General features: G+C 39.9%; 1 protein-coding gene across 4 annotated transcripts in view; it reads right to left on the bottom strand.

Annotated features, from left to right (window-relative positions):
* Nucleotides 1-1,035: 1,035 nt before the first annotated feature.
* Nucleotides 1,036-20,023, bottom strand: part of JAG2 (jagged canonical Notch ligand 2) — a 96,391-nt gene continuing 77,403 nt past the window's right edge. For 2 of the 4 annotated variants that reach the window (XM_056545577.1, XM_056545580.1), the window contains 15 exons: nucleotides 17,747-17,897; nucleotides 17,302-17,466; nucleotides 16,487-16,600; nucleotides 16,052-16,165; nucleotides 15,845-15,958; nucleotides 15,362-15,391; nucleotides 14,317-14,433; nucleotides 11,714-11,741; nucleotides 8,855-8,940; nucleotides 8,338-8,451; nucleotides 8,120-8,235; nucleotides 5,046-5,288; nucleotides 3,924-4,055; nucleotides 3,219-3,375; nucleotides 1,036-3,021 (listed from right to left, as the gene is read on the bottom strand). In XM_056545577.1, the coding sequence (XP_056401552.1) occupies nucleotides 2,585-3,021; nucleotides 3,219-3,375; nucleotides 3,924-4,055; nucleotides 5,046-5,288; nucleotides 8,120-8,235; nucleotides 8,338-8,451; nucleotides 8,855-8,940; nucleotides 11,714-11,741; nucleotides 14,317-14,433; nucleotides 15,362-15,391; nucleotides 15,845-15,958; nucleotides 16,052-16,165; nucleotides 16,487-16,600; nucleotides 17,302-17,466; nucleotides 17,747-17,897 (2,118 nt within the window). In that variant the 3' untranslated portion in view covers nucleotides 1,036-2,584. The remainder of the gene's footprint in view (nucleotides 3,022-3,218; nucleotides 3,376-3,923; nucleotides 4,056-5,045; nucleotides 5,289-8,119; nucleotides 8,236-8,337; nucleotides 8,452-8,854; nucleotides 8,941-11,713; nucleotides 11,742-14,316; nucleotides 14,434-15,361; nucleotides 15,392-15,844; nucleotides 15,959-16,051; nucleotides 16,166-16,486; nucleotides 16,601-17,301; nucleotides 17,467-17,746; nucleotides 17,898-20,023) is intronic. The other 2 variants (XM_056545579.1, XM_056545581.1) reach the window with 1 other exon arrangement.

Raw genomic sequence — 20,023 nt, 5'->3', positions numbered from 1 at the left:
TGGTAATCTGTCAGTAAGGATGTTGCTTTTACACTGATACTATCAGAGGAGAGAAATGAAGCAGCTTGACATACTATGTAATAATAATAATAATTATAAAGCTTTTAAAAAAATACAAAAATAACTGAAGAAGCCTTACGTATGAACAGCCATGTTTTCGTGAGGTAATTCAACCTATTGCGTTTGCTGCCTTTGCCTTTTTCTTTCCAAGAAAAAAGAAAATTAAAAATTAAAAGAAAAATAAAATTGTTCCCTTCATTAGGCTTGTCATTGAAACGAAAAACAATAATGTATCACCACAACTAATGTATTGGTTCACAAAAAAGGAAATGCTTGTCCCTCTGTGACGTGACCATCACCCACAGCCTTTAATAACTGCTCAGACTTTTTTATATTCTATATACATCAGTCTAACTCTGTCACAGCGTAGGCACAACAGACCCAATTCCTATTAAAGACCAAACCAATTAAAGCCTAACTTCACATAGGCCTTAAATTTAGGGGCGACTTCAGGGAATCCCAGGACCCTTCCCCCATCTGTGCCACGCACTCAGAGAAGCAAGCTAAGATGTGGGGTGTTGTAAAAAAATTTGGTGAAAAAATTAGGTTTGGTGTTGCGCTCCACCCCAATCACTTAAAAAGGATGCAAAGCTGCAATACCAGACATGTACGTTTTTCAGAAATACACCACTCTAAATGTATGTAAGGGGGGCTTTGAAAGACTATTTGACCAGGCAGAATGACAAATTGATGGCCACAAGGTTAAAATGACAGGACCTGGCCAAACAGAGCCATATATTTTTCCTAAGAGTGCATAAATAGGCCAAGTGAGTAGAGCAGGATCCTGGGTATGAAGCCATTGCACAGAATAAGAAAAAAAAATAAATGGACTGCTTACTATCATAAAGAGCACCACACCTGATCACAGGTTGTGCGTGGTATTACATTTCAACAGAGACTAACTACAACAGTAGACAACCTATAAACAGGTATGACATTCTTTCTGGAAGAAAGCAGCTGTGTTTTTTTTTCCAATTCTGTATTCCTTTTAAATGCAGACGTTTTAGGGCATGCTCCGACAACAAATCTCTACTATGGAGTTGCAGCTCGGATATTGCAGATTAACCCCATGTAATAGGGCTAAGCAACACCTTTTTCAAATCTGTGCGAATCTGCGCAGTTGTTCAGTGTGAACATATCCTTAAGTTTTACGTGAAGTTAGGTTTTACCCTTCCTTACAGAATCTGGACATAAAAAAAATAAAATAAAAAATAATAATAAAACCTCCCTTCTGAAACATAAGTTAAAAAGGAATGGCATGACAACAGAAGAAATTCTGAAATATTGTTAATAAATCAAATATACAGAGCGATTCCTTCAATATATACATATTTACAATGAGAAAATAAATGTCTCTATAAAGGAGGACCCTAGCACTCTGCCCGTAATATATGAGATATATTAAAGCAGAAGGTAGTCTTTGACAGTTGCTAAACAAAAAGTTTAATCTCAAGGCACTTGTCACATACATCAATACTGCAATCCTAAAATAAAATTAATCAGGATAAAAAACAAAACAAAAAACAAACACTAAAGGGGTTATTCCAGGAATAAAAAAACAGCAAGTTTCTTCTCAAAACAGCATCACACCTGTGTTCAGGTTGTGTGTGGTATTACAGCTTGGCTCCATTGACTTTAATAGAACTAAGCTGCAATACCACACACAGCCTGAAGACAGGCATGGTGCTGTATTTGGAAGAAATCAGCCGTTTTTCCATTCCTGGATAATCCCTTTACGTCATAGATCGCTGTGTTGCATTAATGCTGTGCCTGTTAAAAGACTTAAGGCAAAAAAAAAAAAAAGTTTGTCAGGACCAATGCCGGAGGCAAATATAATGGAGACCTATGTAAGAGCTAGGCACAGAATTTTTTTTTTTTACCGTGTTGTCTAAGAGACATTGCAAAAAAAAAAAAAAAAAAACTCGACAGACAAAAGGGAAAGAGGGTTTGGTATAAGAAGAAAAAGTTTAAGTCACTTCTTTTCCTTAACCTTGGGGGTTGGACAGTCATTAAATTATAAACCTTAATAAAACAAAAATACATCTTGTAAACAACTGTACAGTCTTTGCATAAGAAATCGGACATGATATAACAAAAATACAGAGAACCTTTTGTCTCCTCTCAACTTAAGAGGACGTAAAGCAAACTTTATAAAAATAGCAACTATCAAAGAACTTTTCTTTTTTTTGCCTTTTTTTATATAGTCACAAATAATTTATAGAAAGACTACAGCAACAAATAGAAAAAAAACTGGTAACATCTTGTACATTATAAAGAAATTGGGAGTCCAGACTTTAGTCCTGAACCACTCGTCCAGAGAAGGGGGGAGAAGGGGAGAAGAAAAACAAACAAACAAAAAAAAAAAAAAAAAACACCTGGCAATTCTTGCCGAGGAACATGCCCATGACGCCAACAAATGGTGGAAGGGCCATTTGATTGGAGATGAATTCTGTGTGTCTCCTTGTCCCATTCTCAGCATAGGAACACTGTCCTTTCCATGTATACAAATACGGCTTTGCTTCCTTCAGTGGGGTGCATTCACAGTTTTAACACATCTGTTGTCCACTTTGTCAAGACTTGTCCGATGTGGTTTACTTTTTGAGCAGTCACTATCCCCTATGCTCGTGTAAGCCTTTGTGTACGAGTGTGGTAGGCAATCCTCCTCCTCAGTGTCCTCCTCTTTATCTACCATGTCCTCCTTTATACCTTCTTCTGCACCAGAAGTTCTTTTTTGAATATGAAGGAGATTTTTGCATTCATACTGAATGTCTCTATAAGGCACCCCTATTGGGTTCCATATTGGATTTAAAGGTTGGCGCTGGTTATTTGCTTCTTCTTCTTGGCGAGCCTCTCGCCTTCTTTCTCGCTCTTTTCTTCTTTTTCGCATCCACCAGACACATATGATTATACATGTCACCCAGACAATGCCAAAAACAACGCAGAGTACTGGGACAAGGTAATCTAAAAAGAAAGGATTTAGAACATTGTTAAAAATTGTAGATCTCAATAGCAGTCAACAACGCGAGCTCAAAGAGGGAAGAATCTTATTAGACATGACATCATGGCATTACTCTCTACTGAAGCCACAAGTCTAAATGTCTGAAGTATCTGTGTATATAACAAAAAGCACTATCCACATAAAAACAAAGATTACACACCTGATCTGGAGCCATCTACTACTGCTGTCTCAACTTTGACTTCTGTGACTGCTAACATGAGCGTACTGTTCTGTCTTTTGGTGATGGCATTGACAATTGTGTTGGCGGCATTCTGAATGAGATTGGCGTCTTGATTGTCCACTTGTGAGACGAGTGCCTGAGAGAGCAGGATAGACACGAGTGAGTTTGTTAGACACAAGCTGAGCAGTTTCAGTAGCTGCTAAAGACATGGAATGCCACCTCTCCAACTTATTGGACTAAGGTGTATATTCCAGACAACTAATCCTGTGGAATGCCCTCGGTGCCAAATCCCATTTAAAAAAAGGATCAGAGAAAGCAGCCGTCAATACTTGGCCCTCGGGGTGATCAGCTGATCACATTGCATCCTATTCTGATTTTTCATGGGGAAAAAAAAACATGGCCACTGCATGGAAAAGTAATATTACATGGTGGTTACTCAGATCAATAGCTGTCTGTATAATATAAGGATTGCTGAAGTCTATCAGAACAGGATGTCCAAACTGTTTCGGCGTGCAACACACACTTGTGACACAGCCTCCAATCCGGTTTATACAGAAGTGACCTAATAAGTGGACATCTATATATGTTGTCCATAAGTTCAAATACGGCATATGGACAGGGGCCTTAACCCTAAGACAACCTCCTTAATACCAAACCTGACTATCCTAGACAAGCTATACTCACCACTGTAACCTCCACTGCTTTTTCTGCAGAGTATGTTTCGTCACACAAGATGACAAGGGGTTGATCTTTGGGTACAGTCCTGATGGAAGGCAAATACCGGATCTCCGAGCAGATCTTTTCAACTGTGGTTCCCTAAGGCAAGTGCAAAATATCGCTAAGTATATACAGTAATGAAGATCTGAAATTAGTTTCCAATATTTTATTTGTACAATACCTGACTGAAGTTATACAATATACAGACCTAAAGAAATATAATGCACATAAAAAGCAACACAATTGGCAAAGACGCACTGAGCAGAGCATGACACAGGGCTTCAAAAGATCGTTTTTTGCTACGACCTGCCCCCTAAGAGCTGGACAAAGACACAGTGTATCAGTATTGCCTAGAGTGTTCCTTTAAAGAAGACCCATTATACACAGGCAGCATGAAATAGATCCGGGCAGCAGGATGCAGACACTATGATTTACTCAAACAGTTGATCATAAGTTTAAAAAGCTGCCGAGACCAGGGTAAGTATTCATTTGGGCAGTATGGAACAGGTGACCGATTCCCTTTAAAGGGGTACTCCGGTGGAAAACTTTGTTTTTTTTAAATTAACTTGTGCCCGAATGTTAAACAGATTTGTAAATTTCTTCTATTAACAAAAATTTACCCTTTCAGTACTTATTAGCAGCTTTATGCTACAGAGGAACTGTCCAGAGCAGCATAGGTTTGCTATGGGGATTTTCTCCTGCTCTGGACAGTTCCCGATACAGGCATCAGGTGTCGACAGAGAGCACTGTGGACAAGACAAAGAAGAAATTCAAAAAGAAAAAAAATTTCTCTGTAGCATACAGCTGCTAATAAGTACTGGAAGAGTAAAGATTTTTTAATAGAAGTAATTTACAAATCTGTTAAACTTTCTATCATCAGTTGATTTAAAAATGTTTTCCACCAGAGTACCTCTTTAAGCCACCACTTAGGAGCTTAGCCTTCCTACATCAGGTGCTGCCTGAGGAATCTAAGGATAATAGGCAGCAATCTTCTGTATAGAAGCATTTTAAACACATGGTCAAAACATGAGCAGACGTATAATGTACATTTAGTAATCGATCCTAAATCAGAATTTATAAAATTTATACCTGTGGAATTTTTTCTGGGCTGAATATTAATGTTATCCGGGCACAGTTGTTATCCAGGTATCCTGAATTTGGTAGGCATTTAATCATATGAGATCTGTCGGGGGCACTGCACTCTCCCCATTCATGGCATGGTGGTTGGAAGCACTTTACAGAAGAGACTGTTGGCTCACATTCCTGATCTTTAGGACACTGGTTCTTATTGTGGCGGTTTTCCAGTAGACATGGCTTTTTGCCACACCAAACCTGAAGAAAATTACAATTGCATGAAGGTAAATAAGAAATATTTTTTATTGCGTTACTGCTATATTAACTATAAAAGTCAGTAGCTGCATACACTCAGATTGAAGGCTTTAAGCCCAGGAGAGGTGAACAGAATTTTAGGGTCCCACCACCTCCGTGTGGTGAATGGGGGACACATTTTGATAAAAAAAAATAATAATAATTGCACCTAACTATAAATGTAAATTTGAGACTAATAGAGTAATAACAAAAAAATTCATGTTTGCAGTGCTAACGTATGCAGAATGTTGCTGCAACTTTCCTTTTGTAAAAGCTATATTATACATGTATACTTTACTATATTAACCCCTTAACGATGCAGGACGTAAATGTACGTCCTGGTGAGCTGGTACTTAACGCTCCAAGTCGTACATTTACGTCCTATACATGACCGCGAGCATCAGAGCGATGCTCGGGTCATGAGTGGCCGGTCCGAGCTGCTGATCGCAGCCAGGGACACGCCGGTAATGGCCGACATCCGCGATTGTGTGGTTGTCCGCCATTAACCCCTCAGATGCAGTGATCAATACAGATCACGGCATCTTCAGCGCTGTGGTCACTAAAATGGAGATCCGATCATCCAGAACGACAGACGGAGGTCCCCTCACCTGCCTTCCACGGGTCTTCTGCTCTGGTCTGAGATCGAGCAGACCAGAGCAGAAAATGACCGATAACACTGATCAGTGCTATGCCCTATGCATAGCACTGAACTGTATTAGAAATCAAATGATTGCTATAAATAGTCCCATATGGGGACTATTAAAGTGTAAAATTAAAAGTAAAAAAAATAAAATAAAATAAAAAATAAAAAAAACACAATTAGGAAAAATCCCCTCCCCCAATAAAAATGTAAATTGTCCCATTTTCCCCATTTCAACCCAGAAAAGTGTAAAAAAAAAAATACATACATTTTATAAAAATATATTTGGTATCGACGCGTGCGTAAATATCCAAACTATTAAAATATAATGTTAATGATACCGTACAGTGAACAGCGTGAACGTAAAAAATAAAACATTTAAAAAAAAGGCCAAAATTTATGTTTTTATAACATTTTATTCCCCCTAAAAATTGATAAAACATTTATTAAAAGTTTTATATATGCAAATATGGTATCAATAAAAAGTACAGATAACGGCACAAAAAATTAGCCACCGAACCGCCGCTTATACGGAAAATTGAAAAAAAGTTATAGGTCTTCAAAATAGAGGGATTTTAAACATACCAATTTGGTTAAAAAGTTTGCAATTTTTTAATTTTTTTTTATTTATTTATTTTTAAGCGCAACAGTAACAAAGTATGTTATCATGGGTATCATTTTAATCGTATTGACCCAAAGAATAAAGAACACGTCACTTTTACTGTAAATGGTACTACGTGAAAACGAAACCTTCCATAATTTGCTAAATTGTGGTTTTCTTTTTATTTTCCCCCACACATTGCGCCATACATTTTATGGTAAAGATAGTGATGGCATTACAACAGACAACTGGTGGCTCAATAAACAAGCCCCATACTAGTCTATGGATGAAAATATAAAAGTTATGATTTTTTGAAGGAGGAAATTACGAAAACTTAAAAATAAAATTGTTCTTAAGGTCAAAGTGGGATGAGTCCTTATGGGGTTAAAATGTTTTTGCCTCCAAACTCATTCTACAGACTGTGCACATCACATTTTCCTTTTCACATAGAGACAAAGTTCTACAGACTGCACCATAGATTGGCAAATGGATCTCGACTTCCTTCTAGGTTTCTTACTGTAATTCTGATTGACTTTAACTACCTGATTATTAGTGTTGCTCGCGAATATTCGCAATACGAATTTTATTCGCGAATATCGCATATTCGCGAATATAGCACTATATATTCGTAATTACGAATATTCGCTTCCCCCCCCCCCCCCCCCCTCCAGTACACATCACAGTGATCACCCCTCTCTGCTTCCAGCTTGTGTGGTGTAGAGAAGGCTCTAATGCTACTGTGTGAGACTGGCATGCGCATTTTCGCATATGAGAAAATTTGCATATGCAAATTTTCGGATATGCGATTTTTCGCATATGCTAATTTGTATATATTGTAAACGCGAATATTACAAATATGCGAATTTAGCGAATATATGACGAATATTCGTCAATATATTCGCGAATTCAAATATGGCCTATGCCGCTCAACACTACTGATCATTTATAAAACACACAAGACTGGAAGCAAAGGAGAGAAGCTTATCTCATCTTTAAAGTGATGGTAAATTTGGACTTAAGGATGTTGTAAATTGTCCATCTTAGTATATAAAATGTTATAATTATATTTAATTTATTTGCTTCTATAAAATTGACATAGGATGAAGATCACAATTTCATTTCTCTATCTCAGACACACTCTTGGGCCATTTTTACAGGAAGCCGAGATGCCCCGCATTTTTTGGAGTTTTGGTGGAAGACAGGATGACTGTGGCAAAGCCATGCAAATGTGTGGAGAATGATTGATTTTGTCCTTTGTTGGATTCGAACCCAGCACCCCAGTGTTTCCTGGCAACAATGCTAACCACTGGGGAATTAGTCCAGGCTAGTCCTCAAATATCAAGTGGTTTTTAACGGAGATAGGGAGTGTACAAAAGCACTACAATTAGCAAATACAAGATACCTAAAAGCATGAGTTGCACAAAATCCTAAATTTCAACTACTCGTTTCACCAGTACATCAAGGCAAACTTAATCTCCATTTGTTTTCTCAAGACCTAGACAACCCTAACCCTAATGCAATGGATTAGAAGAGGATGAGCATTGTAATCCATACCTTAGTACAGTCAATCACTCCATCCAGACAGTGACAGCTATTACATTCTTCATCCCATTTGCTTCCATGTGGGTACTGCATTCCTTTCAGCCAACAAGATCTTCCAAAGCCAATCACTAGCAGAAGGGAAAGAACAGTTTAGATCTGCTGCCAAGCAGTCGCTATAAAATCGCTTACTCGAGTCCTGGGCACTTCTGTGAATACAAAACAATGATTACCTTCCTGGCAACGTGGCCCGGCTCGTCCTGAAGGGCAGGTGCACCTGTAGCCATTGATTTCATCTATACAAGTGGCACCGTACGCACAAGGAGAAGACTGGCATTCATCGATGTCTACAAAAAGACAAAAACAATAATAAAAGCCATGCTTGGCAGACCTTTGTCTACATAATAGACCGTAATCAAAGATGGCAGAGCCTGCTTGGTTTACAGCATAAAGTGTGCAATACATAGAGTTCGCCATTTTTTATTGCAATGTACTGAGCAGCTGCTTAGGGTTTGTCTCTTAATCCGTTCATTCATAAACTGTAGAAAAGCCTCTATTTGTATTCTATGCAAACGGGATGAATTAGGTCTGGATGTAAAAACAATGGTTAATGCTAAAAAGTGTGCCAGTGACTGGAGGTAGACCGTGAATCGTTGGTGAAAACATTGTGTCAAAACAAAATTTTACTACTAAATAATATTTTAAACACCATTACTGGGTGGGGGGGGGGGGGGGGGGGTTGTTTCTTACTTATTCTGCAGTCCGGTCCAGCAAATCCAGGCGCACATTCACATCGAAACCAGTTCACGCCATCAACACAGATGCCACCATTGTAACTGTATAGGAAAAAACACAAATTAATATTTCAATAGACAGACAATACAATAGACTAATATTGATGCAAACAAACAATTTCTTAAAAAGAGAACCTGTCATGTAATACCCCCTGCCTTCAGTATGTTACAGAGTAGACTGATCGTTATGCAGGAACTATTCACCATAAATTATGGTTTAGGAGTGCAGTAGGTGGAGACCATGACTTTCAGTTCTTTCTCAAACTAGAACTTTCCCAATGGACTCCTAATACGGTTGTTTGGAGACCGAAAAGTGTATGATGTAAAAATGTGTAATAAAGGGACTAATATATAGGGCAGATTTATCAAAACCTATGCAGAGGAAACCGTGTCCAGTTGCCCAACCATATTGCATCTTTCAGAGGCCTTTAATGAAAAAAGCAATCTGATTGGTTGCTATGGGCAACTGGTTAACTTTTCCTTTACACAGGTTTTGGTAAAGCTCCTAGGGATTGACAGATTATCGGTTTGGCCGATATTTTCGGCTGATATTCACGATTTTGGCAGTGGTTGGACTCAGTTATCGGTATGGGCAATTATCTTGCCGATAATGCAAGCACTTTACATCGATGAACTTCAGCAGCTTTTGCGGGGCCAGAGACTGCTGCCGCCGCCCGCTTCTCTCCCACTGCCTGTCCTGGGGTCCTGAGTCCAACCACTGCCGCTGCCCGATTGCCTCCCCCTGCCTATCCTCTGGCCAGAGACAGTCGCCGCCACTGCCCCATTGCCTCCCCCATACCTGTTTTTTATAATTACCTGCTCCCGTGGTCCGCGCTACTTCTGGCTCCTGCGGCGTCCTGCACTGTGCTGTGCACTGCGCAATGACGAGTGACGTCCTCAACGCAAAGTCACCATCAGTGGCCCGGCGCACAGTGACAGCTCAGGACGCCGCCACAGCCAGAAGTAGCGCGGACCCCAGGAACAGGTAATTATAAAACAGGGGATGGGGGAGGCAATGGGGCAGCATCGGTGGTTGGACTCAGGACCCCAGGACAGGCAGGGGGAGAGAAGTGGGCGGCAGTGGTCTCTGGCCCCCGCAAAAGCCACTGCAATTCATTGAATTAACATGCCCGCTTTAAATCATTGATCTGTTTGGGGGGTGGGGCAGAAACTGTTTATCAGGGTATAATACCCTTTGCACACACTATATTTGGGGATTGGGGATTAAAATGCACGGAATATCGGTATAGATTATCGGCTATCAGAATTAAAGTTCACAGGTTATTGGCTCTAAAAAAATCAAAAATGGTCGATGCATACCCCATAGTTTTGTTATGAAAAGGGCACAGATTCATTTTGGCTGCGGTCTTCGCTCATAAGTACAGTATGTCTTTTTAGGGCACGTTCACACGTACGCATATTAGATGCACAGGATTTTCTGCTGCCAATTTCAATGTAAACTAAATGACTGAACACCGCTTCTAATCAGCAGGATCCTGTACGTGTGAATGCACCCTTAAGCTGTGACTTGTCGCTACAGTATCAGATAGCAGTAAGCTCAGTCCTTGGCCCAATCTCAGTCACAGCAGTCTACGGCTATAACGGTCATTAGGCTTATGAGCCACAGTCAATGCCCTTCCTTCTAGATCAGTGGTCTCAAACAGTGGCCCTCCAGATTTTGCAAAACTTCAACTCCTAGCATGCCGGGAGTTTAAGTTTTGTAACATCTGGGACAGACACAGTTTGAGACCACCGATCTAGTTGATATAAATTGAGAATGCTGTGCCTGAGACCAGGGCTCCCAGGTGGCTTAGCTAGTGAGCCATACAACCAGCCCCCTCCTTCACATCACTGTCACTGATGGGGATGGAGCTCAATGCTATTTGATACAATGATGACACGTCACAGCATACAAGGAGATACTGAACTGGGAAAGGGAGCACAGCTGAAATGTGTGACCTGTGCAATTTTAATAACAACACAACAATAATCATTATTATACATTGTGACACCATACACAGGTATTTTGTCACAAAACAACCCCTTTAGCTGGACTCCTAAGCCAAAGTTAAATGGAATTATTTTTAAATAAAAATGGTTTTGTGGAAAATGTTGCAGTTTAACTTCGGCTTATGGTTCCAGTGGGCAGGTCCCACTTTGCAAAAGCTTTCAATCATTCACTCACTCCACCTACTGGACTCAACTACATATTTTTTTCTTTTCTAAATCTCCATAGCCTTTTCTAGTGCACATATAAAGTTTTTATTTTTTTTAAACTAAAATGTAAGTGATGCTCAAGTGCCCAGGGGATGCTTCCTAACATGCCAAAAACCCAGGGTTAGTCAGCCCATCTCCACCTATTTAATGCCTCCATGCCTGATATCTTCTGCTTTATTCCTTTTCCTTGGAATCTAAGAATAGCTGACTGTTCAGGCTTCTCCCTGTGGATGGGGCTTGTGTGAGATTTCAGTGGAGTGGTATCCTAAACCAAAGGCCTACCTGCCAAAGGCTTGGTTTTACCCCTCTAAATATGTATTTACTAAACCAAGCATAGACTGTATTCGATTATATGACATATCTATGTTCAGCCTTATACCCAAGGTCTGTGGGTATCTATCTTAATTGTAATCCAAGTTACTAAACTGCATATTGTCAAGACAGAGCAATTTAACAAAGCTTTTCCCTAAAACAGTGTTATGGAAACATGACTATGTGCAGCATAACACGATTTTGTGGTTGACTTATGTTACAGTCCATGCATCCTAAAATAATATAGATATTAAAACTACAATATATTGATCTTAAGAACTCTTACCAAGGATATGGGTTGCAGTCATTTGTATCTATAGGGGGAAAAAAAAAGAAAAATTTACTTAACTAGAAAGCTTAATGAAACATGCATCCTGACAAACAAGGAGACACCCTGCTCCATAACTGGTAACCTAATCCCTCACTCCACCCCCAGCTGAGAGCACAACTAAGGACAATAATGGCTATATGTATTTACAGAGGACCTGTCGTCAACACATAGCGATAGCAGCAAGGGGCCTGGAAAAGGAGGCAAAATATCAAAAATTGCATATGTCATTTTCTTTAAATAATTTTAAAAAGCTTGTGTGACTGTACAGGTTCACCTCTGGCTTTGGCTCAAAAGAACTGCATGTCTGTTTCCCACCATGGGAAGGGTTTTACCATGACACACACTTAAAGGGGATGTACAGGTTTTGAAAAACATGGCTGAATCCTGCCAGAAACAGCACCACATGGCTTAAGTCCAGTAAGAGGATCCAGGTCTAATAGTAGAATACACAAACCGTGGCGCTGTTTTACTAAAGCCGTTCTTACTAAAAGAAAGACCGTGGGCGCAGCTGACTATTTGTAATACACTGCTCAAAAAATAAAAATAAAGGGAACACTTAAACACCACAATGTAACTCCAAGTCAATCACACTTCTGTGAAATCACACTGTCCACTCAGGAAGCAACACTAATTGACAATCAATTTCACATGCTGTTGTGCAAATGGAACAGACAACAGGTGGAAATTATAGGCAATTAGCAAGATCCCCCAATAAAGGAGTGGTTCTGCAGGTGGTGACCACAGACCACTTCTCAGTTCCTATGCTCCCTGGCTGATGTTTTGGTCACTTTTGAATTCTGGTGGTGCTTTCACTCTAGTGGTAGCATGAGATGGAGTCTACAACCCACACAAGTGGCTCAGGTAGTGCAGCTCATCCAGGATGGCACTTCAATAAGAGCTGTGGCAAGAAGGTTTGCTGTGTCTGTCAGCATAGTGTCCAGAGCATGGAGGCGCTACTAGGAGACAGGCCAGTACATCAGGAGACGTGGAGGAGGCCGTAGGAGAGCAACAACCCAGCAGCAGGACCACTACCTCTGCTGTCGTGCAAGTAGGAGCACTGCCAGAGCCCTGCAAAAATTACCTCCATCAGGCCACAAATGTGCATGTGTCCACTCAAACTGTCAGAAACCGACTCCATGAGGGCCCGACGTCCACAGGTGGGGGTTGTGCTTACAGCCCAACACCATGCAGGACGTTTGGCATTTGCCAGAGAATACCAAGATTGGCAAATTTGCCACTGGCGCCCTGTGCTCTTCGCAGATGAAAGCAGGTTCACACTGAGCACATGTGACAGACCTAACAGTCTGGAGATGCTGTGGAGAACATTCTGCTGCCTGCAACATCCTCCAGCATGACCGGTTTGGAAGTGGGTCAGTAATGGTGTGGGGTGGAATTTCTTTGGGGGGCCACACAGCCCTCCATGTGCTTGCCAGAGGTAGCCTGACTGACATTAGGTACCGAGATGACATCCTCAGACCCCTTGTGAGACCATATGCTGGTGCGGTTGGCCATGGGTTCCTCCTAATGCAAGACAGTGCTAGACCTCATGTGGCTGGAGTGTGTCAGCAGTTCCTGTAAGAGGAAGGCATTGATGCTATGGACTGGCCCACCCGTTCCCCAGACCGGAATCCGATTGAGCACATCTGGGACATCATGTCTCGCTCCATCCACCAACACCATGTTGCACCACAGACTGTCCAGGAGTTGGCGGATGCTTTAGTCCAGGTCTGGGAGGACATCCCTCAGGAGACCATCTACCACCTCATCAGGAGCATGCCCAGGCATTTTAGGGAGGCAACACGGGCATGTGGAAACCACACACTACTGAGCCTCATTTTGACTTGTTTTAAGGACTTTAAATCAAAGTTGGATCAGCCTGTAGTGTGGTTTTCCACTGATTTTGAGTGTGACTCCATATCCAGACCTCCATGGGTTGATAAATTTGATTTCCACTGATACATTTTTGTGTGTTTTTGTTGTCAGTACATTCAACTATGTAAAGATGAAAGTATTTCATACGATTAGTTAATTCATTCAGATCTGGGATGTGTTATCTTAGTTATCCCTTTATTTTTTTGAGCAGTGTAGTTATACATAACAAATGTTGCACAACTACTGCAAGAGACTCTAGGTGAAAAGCTGAAACACGGAGCTTAGAGGTTTTGATCTATAGGCTTGGACTTTACAGGTAAACTAAGCCAATGGCAATAACCTTAGAAGAGACAATTAATGTACCACATCATGCATTTTAGGCAGGAGTTGGAAAACAAGTAAAATTTATTGGCGCTGGGAAAATAATAAGTTACAAAACTTTAGACTGGAGGCAGTAGTTAGCATAGATTTAAAAGTTTTCTATAAATACAGCTCATCCACATCCCTAGTCTTTAAGTATTCGTAAGACACATACAAGCTTCTTTTTCATAGCCTCCAGCTATTTCCCATCCCAAATGAGTCAAATATGTTGGCAAATAAATGAAAGGATAAAACATGTTATGAGACACACCCTATATCCTAAAGGAACAAAAAAAAAAAAAAAAATGTAAAGGCAAAAGGCTTACTCTGTGTGCAGGTACGTCCCTCCCATCCCTCTTTACACATGCAAGAGAAGGAATCTCCATTGCCCACGCACGTCCCTCCATTAGCACAGGGGTTGAGGAGACAGCTGCTGTTCTTTGCTGTAGACAAAAACAACATTAAAAAAAAAGTTATAAAAGTTAATTTTTTTTATGTTAAATTGATGAAACGTTCCAATCACGGAATAGTGCACAACCCCAAGGATGTATTAGCTACCAAAAGCTCTACCATAGGCTTCAGCAATTCTCCTTGCACACGTGGCAAGTTAAAGGGGTTGTCCAAAGTAAAGCTGGCCATACACATAAAATAGCTGTCTCTTTCAGTCCCTCCACACACATGCACATTTTCTGAATGGAGGGGAAAAACCCATGGCCAGAGAACTATAGCGACGGCTTACCTGCTACAGAACAAAAGGATCGGGCAGTAAAAATCCAACATGCCTGATCCTCTTCTTCCCTGACATTGGCTATCAGGGGAGAGGTGTGAGAGACAGCCATGCACATTAGATGGTTAGCAGGTTCTGCCAAAAATAGTCTTGAGTATGGGGAGCGCTAATTTAGTGCATAGGCTGTGTCTGGTATTACGCTTCTAACTTGAAAGGGGTTAAGTTGAAATACCAGACACATGGACATAAATTACATTATTTCTAAGGGGGGGGGGGGGGAATGGCCGACCCGGCTCTTCCCACCCCTTGGGCGAGAGACAGACACAATGAAACTTGCCTAACTCCTATCTCAGTAATGGTTAACCTTCTCAATGCTGTCACAATAATTATTTAGGCATTACTAGCATAGGCCTAATTATATTTTACTGAGAAACATTTTAATGTGAAGTACAACTCCTAGCATAGCTTTATGGCTGAAATAACTAATCTGCTTAATCTCGGAACAAAGTAAACATTACAACGCAAAAGGCAACACCATGACATCACGTCAGTAACGGCACAACACAAGTAATACCAACTCCAGCAAGGACTACAATACAGAGGTCTGCACAGTACATTACACCAAGTATAGCAATATTAAATACCAGCAATTGCCAAACGGCTCTTCCTGCACACTTTAACCATAAATGGAATTATTCCAGCAAGAATTGTACATGGTCAGAGAAAAAAAAAAAATAATGAATAAAATGTATATATTAGAATTCATTCAGTATAGCCTGTCCTCTGCCCTAGCCATAGATTACACCATGGCTGGGGTAGCACTGGTGTGACTTGGACTCACATGAAAGGGCCATAATATGATCGGAATACTTCCAAGAAGCCTATTCAATAGAATAGATTGTTCAGAGTTCTCCAATGTGTGACTCTCAAACTGCTGTAAATCTTTATCTCCAAACACACTAAGAACTGAAGTTCTGCAAAAGCTGGAGAGTGGCTGTGGACCACTTAGGCAGAATTATACTAGATGAAAGCAATACTAACTGGCCTGTACTAAATAATGCAGTCATAAAAAAAAAAAAAAATAATAATAATAATAATAATGATAAATACTATCCGATTGTTCTTACCAATATTACAAGTGGTTCCTTCCCATCCAGAGGGGCAGAGGCAGCGAAAAGTGTCTCCTGTATCATAACACGTCCCCCCATTACTACAGGTGTTAGCGTCACATTGATATTCACCTGTTAACGAGAAGAATAGATCTACTGTAGATAAAAATTCGGGTTGTAAGATATGTATATTATATACATATGTTAGGACAACTTAAAACTCACGTGAGTGACAGGTTTTGCCTTTCCATCCATTTTCACACTGGCAAACAAACTCGTTCACCAGATCTATGCAGCGACCGCCATTCTGGCAAGGATTTGGATTGCAATCATTGTAGTCTACAGAAGACAAGAGACACCATCATACATCATAGGCATATACATTGCACACTGTACGTAAATAAATAAAATGCTGACCATACGTGGTCAGAAGAGTTTAGGAGAGGTTACTGTTAGGTCAGATTTGACCTAGATTTTCCTACACCAAATCTAATGAAACATGATTGAAAATGCAATGTCACTTATCTGCTGCAGATTCTGTCTGGAAAGCCCGATCTGCATAGAGACCTGCAGCAGTGTAAGCACATTGGATTTCTGCTACAGAAATCAAACATTGGACTGTTATCCAACGTGGTGGACATACCCTAACGTTCAACTTACTGATGTCACATAATTCTCCTCCCCAGCCACTTGGACAAAAGCATTTAAAGGAGTCTATTTCATCGGTGCATGTGCCTCCATTTCTACATGGATTTCCATGACAGTCATTTATATCTGGAATGTAAAATTAAAAAAGTTCAGGACTGTAATAATTCAAAAAATAAAACTCTTAAAAAATATTATAAAAGCATAAACCATAATATCAAGGTAAACTAAGAAATACATTATGCAACAATAAAAGAAAATAAATTAAATATGTAAAAGTAAAAAACTAAACAAAAAAAAAAACACAATGGTCTCTCAAGTTACAATATTATTTCATTTCAGGATTACCATTTTTAGTTAAAATAGAATGTGTTAACACCAAAACTTTACCAAAAACTGGTAATTGGTTCAGAGACCCAAGGTATCAATCCAAATTAATAACAAAAAATAAGAATTAAAGGAAAAACAAACATCTAACTAATTAAGCTGGAAGCCATACATCACTTTCTATGACTATAGCAGAGAACATGTAGTTCTGTAACGTACTGTAGAAAGGCACATCAGTACACTCCAGTAATACATGTATTTATACCAATAAAATTGGATCTTTCAGCCATTAACTTATGTCGAGGTCCAGACTGTCTGTAGCATTGTATTGAGTATGGTTCAACTTTCAAGGGTTCAAGAAAGACCATTGTATGCTGAAAATATTGTGGGCTGAGGCCACTAACTTGTGGGATCCATGGAGAATAGCAACCACTGTAAATTATGAACATATAAATAAAACTATTCAAGAATACACCAATCCATATTTACTTAAACCAACTTACTTTCATGGCAATAGGCACCAGTGAAGCCTCGATTGCAGGAACAGGTGAAATTCCCACCAGGCAGACTAATGCAACGTCCGTGAGGCCCGCAGACATTAGAGGAGATGTAACGGATATCTTCCTGGGTGGCATTAGTAGAAATCGCTATTGTACAGCTGTCTATGACTAAAAATAAAAAGAGGGACACATTAGTGACACTGAGACGCTCACTATCAGCTTCATAAAAGGAGTTTGCTGGAAAAAAAAAAAAAAAACCTTCAGGCCAGGGGCTTCACACTGAAATATCAACCAACTACTAACATTTGTACAATGCATTCTGCACAGCAGTTTATGGCACCATTTTCTCTGCATGTGCCTACAAATATAGACATGATCTAGTCTGCGGGCCCCTTACTGAAAGATCATTCCTCTCCAGTTTAACACCGTCACTGGCAGCTCTGCTCACCTTTACACAAGCCATTTTTGCAGTGGTCTTTAAGATGAGAACAGTTCTTGCCGTCGTAATCGTCTGAGCACGCGCAGTAATAATCGCCTCCAACATTGTAGCAGGGAGCTTTGTTCTGACAAGGATTGGGGTCACAGAAATCAATGTCCACCTAGAAGAAGAAAAAAAAAAAAACACAGAAATAAAACAATGAAAGAATTACAAGAACACTATATGCAAGTGCACTGGAATAGGTTGTATCTGGAGGTAACTGTTGGGTTATACAAATACTGGGAGCTTACACTGGTAACTGTATTGATGGCAACCACCATAAGGGCTATAATAAATGCCAAACCCAAGACAAGCTTCAGTCATCACTGTGCTTCCAGTATTCAGGAAGATCTGTATGAATGGCGCTAAGCAAAAAGTAAGTGTGCAAATGCAAGAAATTGTGGGAAAATGCAAAAAACACAATATAATCCAAAAACAACATTGAAATTATAGCTACGATCATGGCTGCCATTTCATTCTAAGCAGGTCCCTTAAGAGTAACCAAATGGGAAACATTGTGTAAGCAAGCATCTCCAGATTAAAACTAAAAGGGTTGTGCAACCTCAGATGTGTTTGTATTCTTGTAATTGCTTGCCAATGCGTATACACACACACACACACACACACACAAAACACATGAATAGTGTTACAGACTTTGTGTAGTACCCATTCTTGTTACTGCCTGATATCCATACAGGTAGAGGGAAAACTAAATCATATTAGTCAGGTTTTTAGATGGGTTTTATGCACTCACAAAGACTTTCTGGGGCAACAGAATGGAAGATTAAAGACCCTACAAAAAGGAATGAGAACCATCCAACCCTCTGGCTGGAGCATGTCTCATAGCAATTCCTTTTATATCATTTGGTTAGGTATATACTTTCCCAGTAAATCTTTAGATCAATAAGGTAAAGCTTTATAACAAGATTAGAAAAATTTGCTTTGGACTTGATGGAGGAATCCCGAAAGCTTGTCTCTACAAAATCCCGTTAGTCCATTAAAAAAGGTATTACAAGATACTGCAACATTTTATGATTTGCTTCACGATTAGCAAAGAAAGACGAGAAATAAAAGAGGAGACGAGACAGAGCTGGATTCTGATAAGGCTCTAATAGTAGACATGGAAACTGGATTATCCTCTGCTTAAAAAAGCCAGACCTAAACCGAATCAAGCTAGGCATTCCATTAACTATACACTTTCCTAACCAGATCACATTTCATCAAATGCTAATCTGCAAAAGAGACAACACAGCTTCTGATCCATCATCGGGCATATACAGCACATTGTATATACATGTGTCACCTTAATGCATCTTACAAACAGCAGAAATCTTCTCTGCAGCTTCTCCGGGAGGGAAATGCTACAAGAAGCGGAGAAGCAAAAACCTTAAAGGGGCGTGCACTTTCTACAGGTTGAAAGCTGCTCTGCAGTCACTATTAGGAGAAAAATGCCCAACTTAAACAAATGTTAAAACCATGTAAACCTTTAGGCAGTTATGGCCTTTTAAGGTAGTCCATCCTAATAAATGGCTTCAACTTGTCTTGGCTGTAGTTATTAAAACCAGACACAAATTTTTGTCATAAACCTAAAATGCAAGAGTTTAAGACTGCAAAATAAATAAAGCATCTAAAGTCTGTTCAATCCAATGGATTTGAGGTGTCATTTCTTTAACTTGCACTGCGAATAGTTTTTGTTGGGGTGAAATATTAGAACTTATTCCAAAAATGTGTAAAGTCACCGATACAGACTGGGTACTGCTACATCTAAGTTTCATCATACAAACAGCTGCCTCAAGAATCTACAGGACAATGAGACATATTGGAATTAGTCTATATACGCTTATCTACCTAAAATAACGGAATTTCTTTTATTATATCTTTGTCAGAAACATCTAAGTCCAACAAAGAAACATTAAAGAAAGGAACAACACCGACCAGTCCATGGGCAGGTCAAAGTTAAAGATCTCTCCAAGTAGGCGAGGGAAGCCTGTATGCCATCTCCCTGATGTAAAGCAGTCCCACTAAATCCACTGCTAATAATAATAAGACACCCGAGATTTCTTGCAATATTTGGCAGGGGAATGGCAGACACTTCGCACAAACAACTCTGCTACATTACAATACAGGGAGATACAGACAGCAGCACGAAGCAGTCATACATTCTTAAGATAGAAGTTGTTTAACCACTTCATGACTGGAGTCTTTATTCAAACACAGGAGAAAGGGGGCAGTAATCTTCGGAGGAAA

The sequence above is a fragment of the Hyla sarda genome, chromosome 11 (genome assembly GCF_029499605.1).
Source record: "Hyla sarda isolate aHylSar1 chromosome 11, aHylSar1.hap1, whole genome shotgun sequence".
Classification (NCBI taxonomy): domain Eukaryota; kingdom Metazoa; phylum Chordata; class Amphibia; order Anura; family Hylidae; genus Hyla; species Hyla sarda.
The sequence above is the reverse complement of the archived record's forward strand: the minus strand, read 5'-3'. Positions and strand labels throughout refer to the sequence as shown.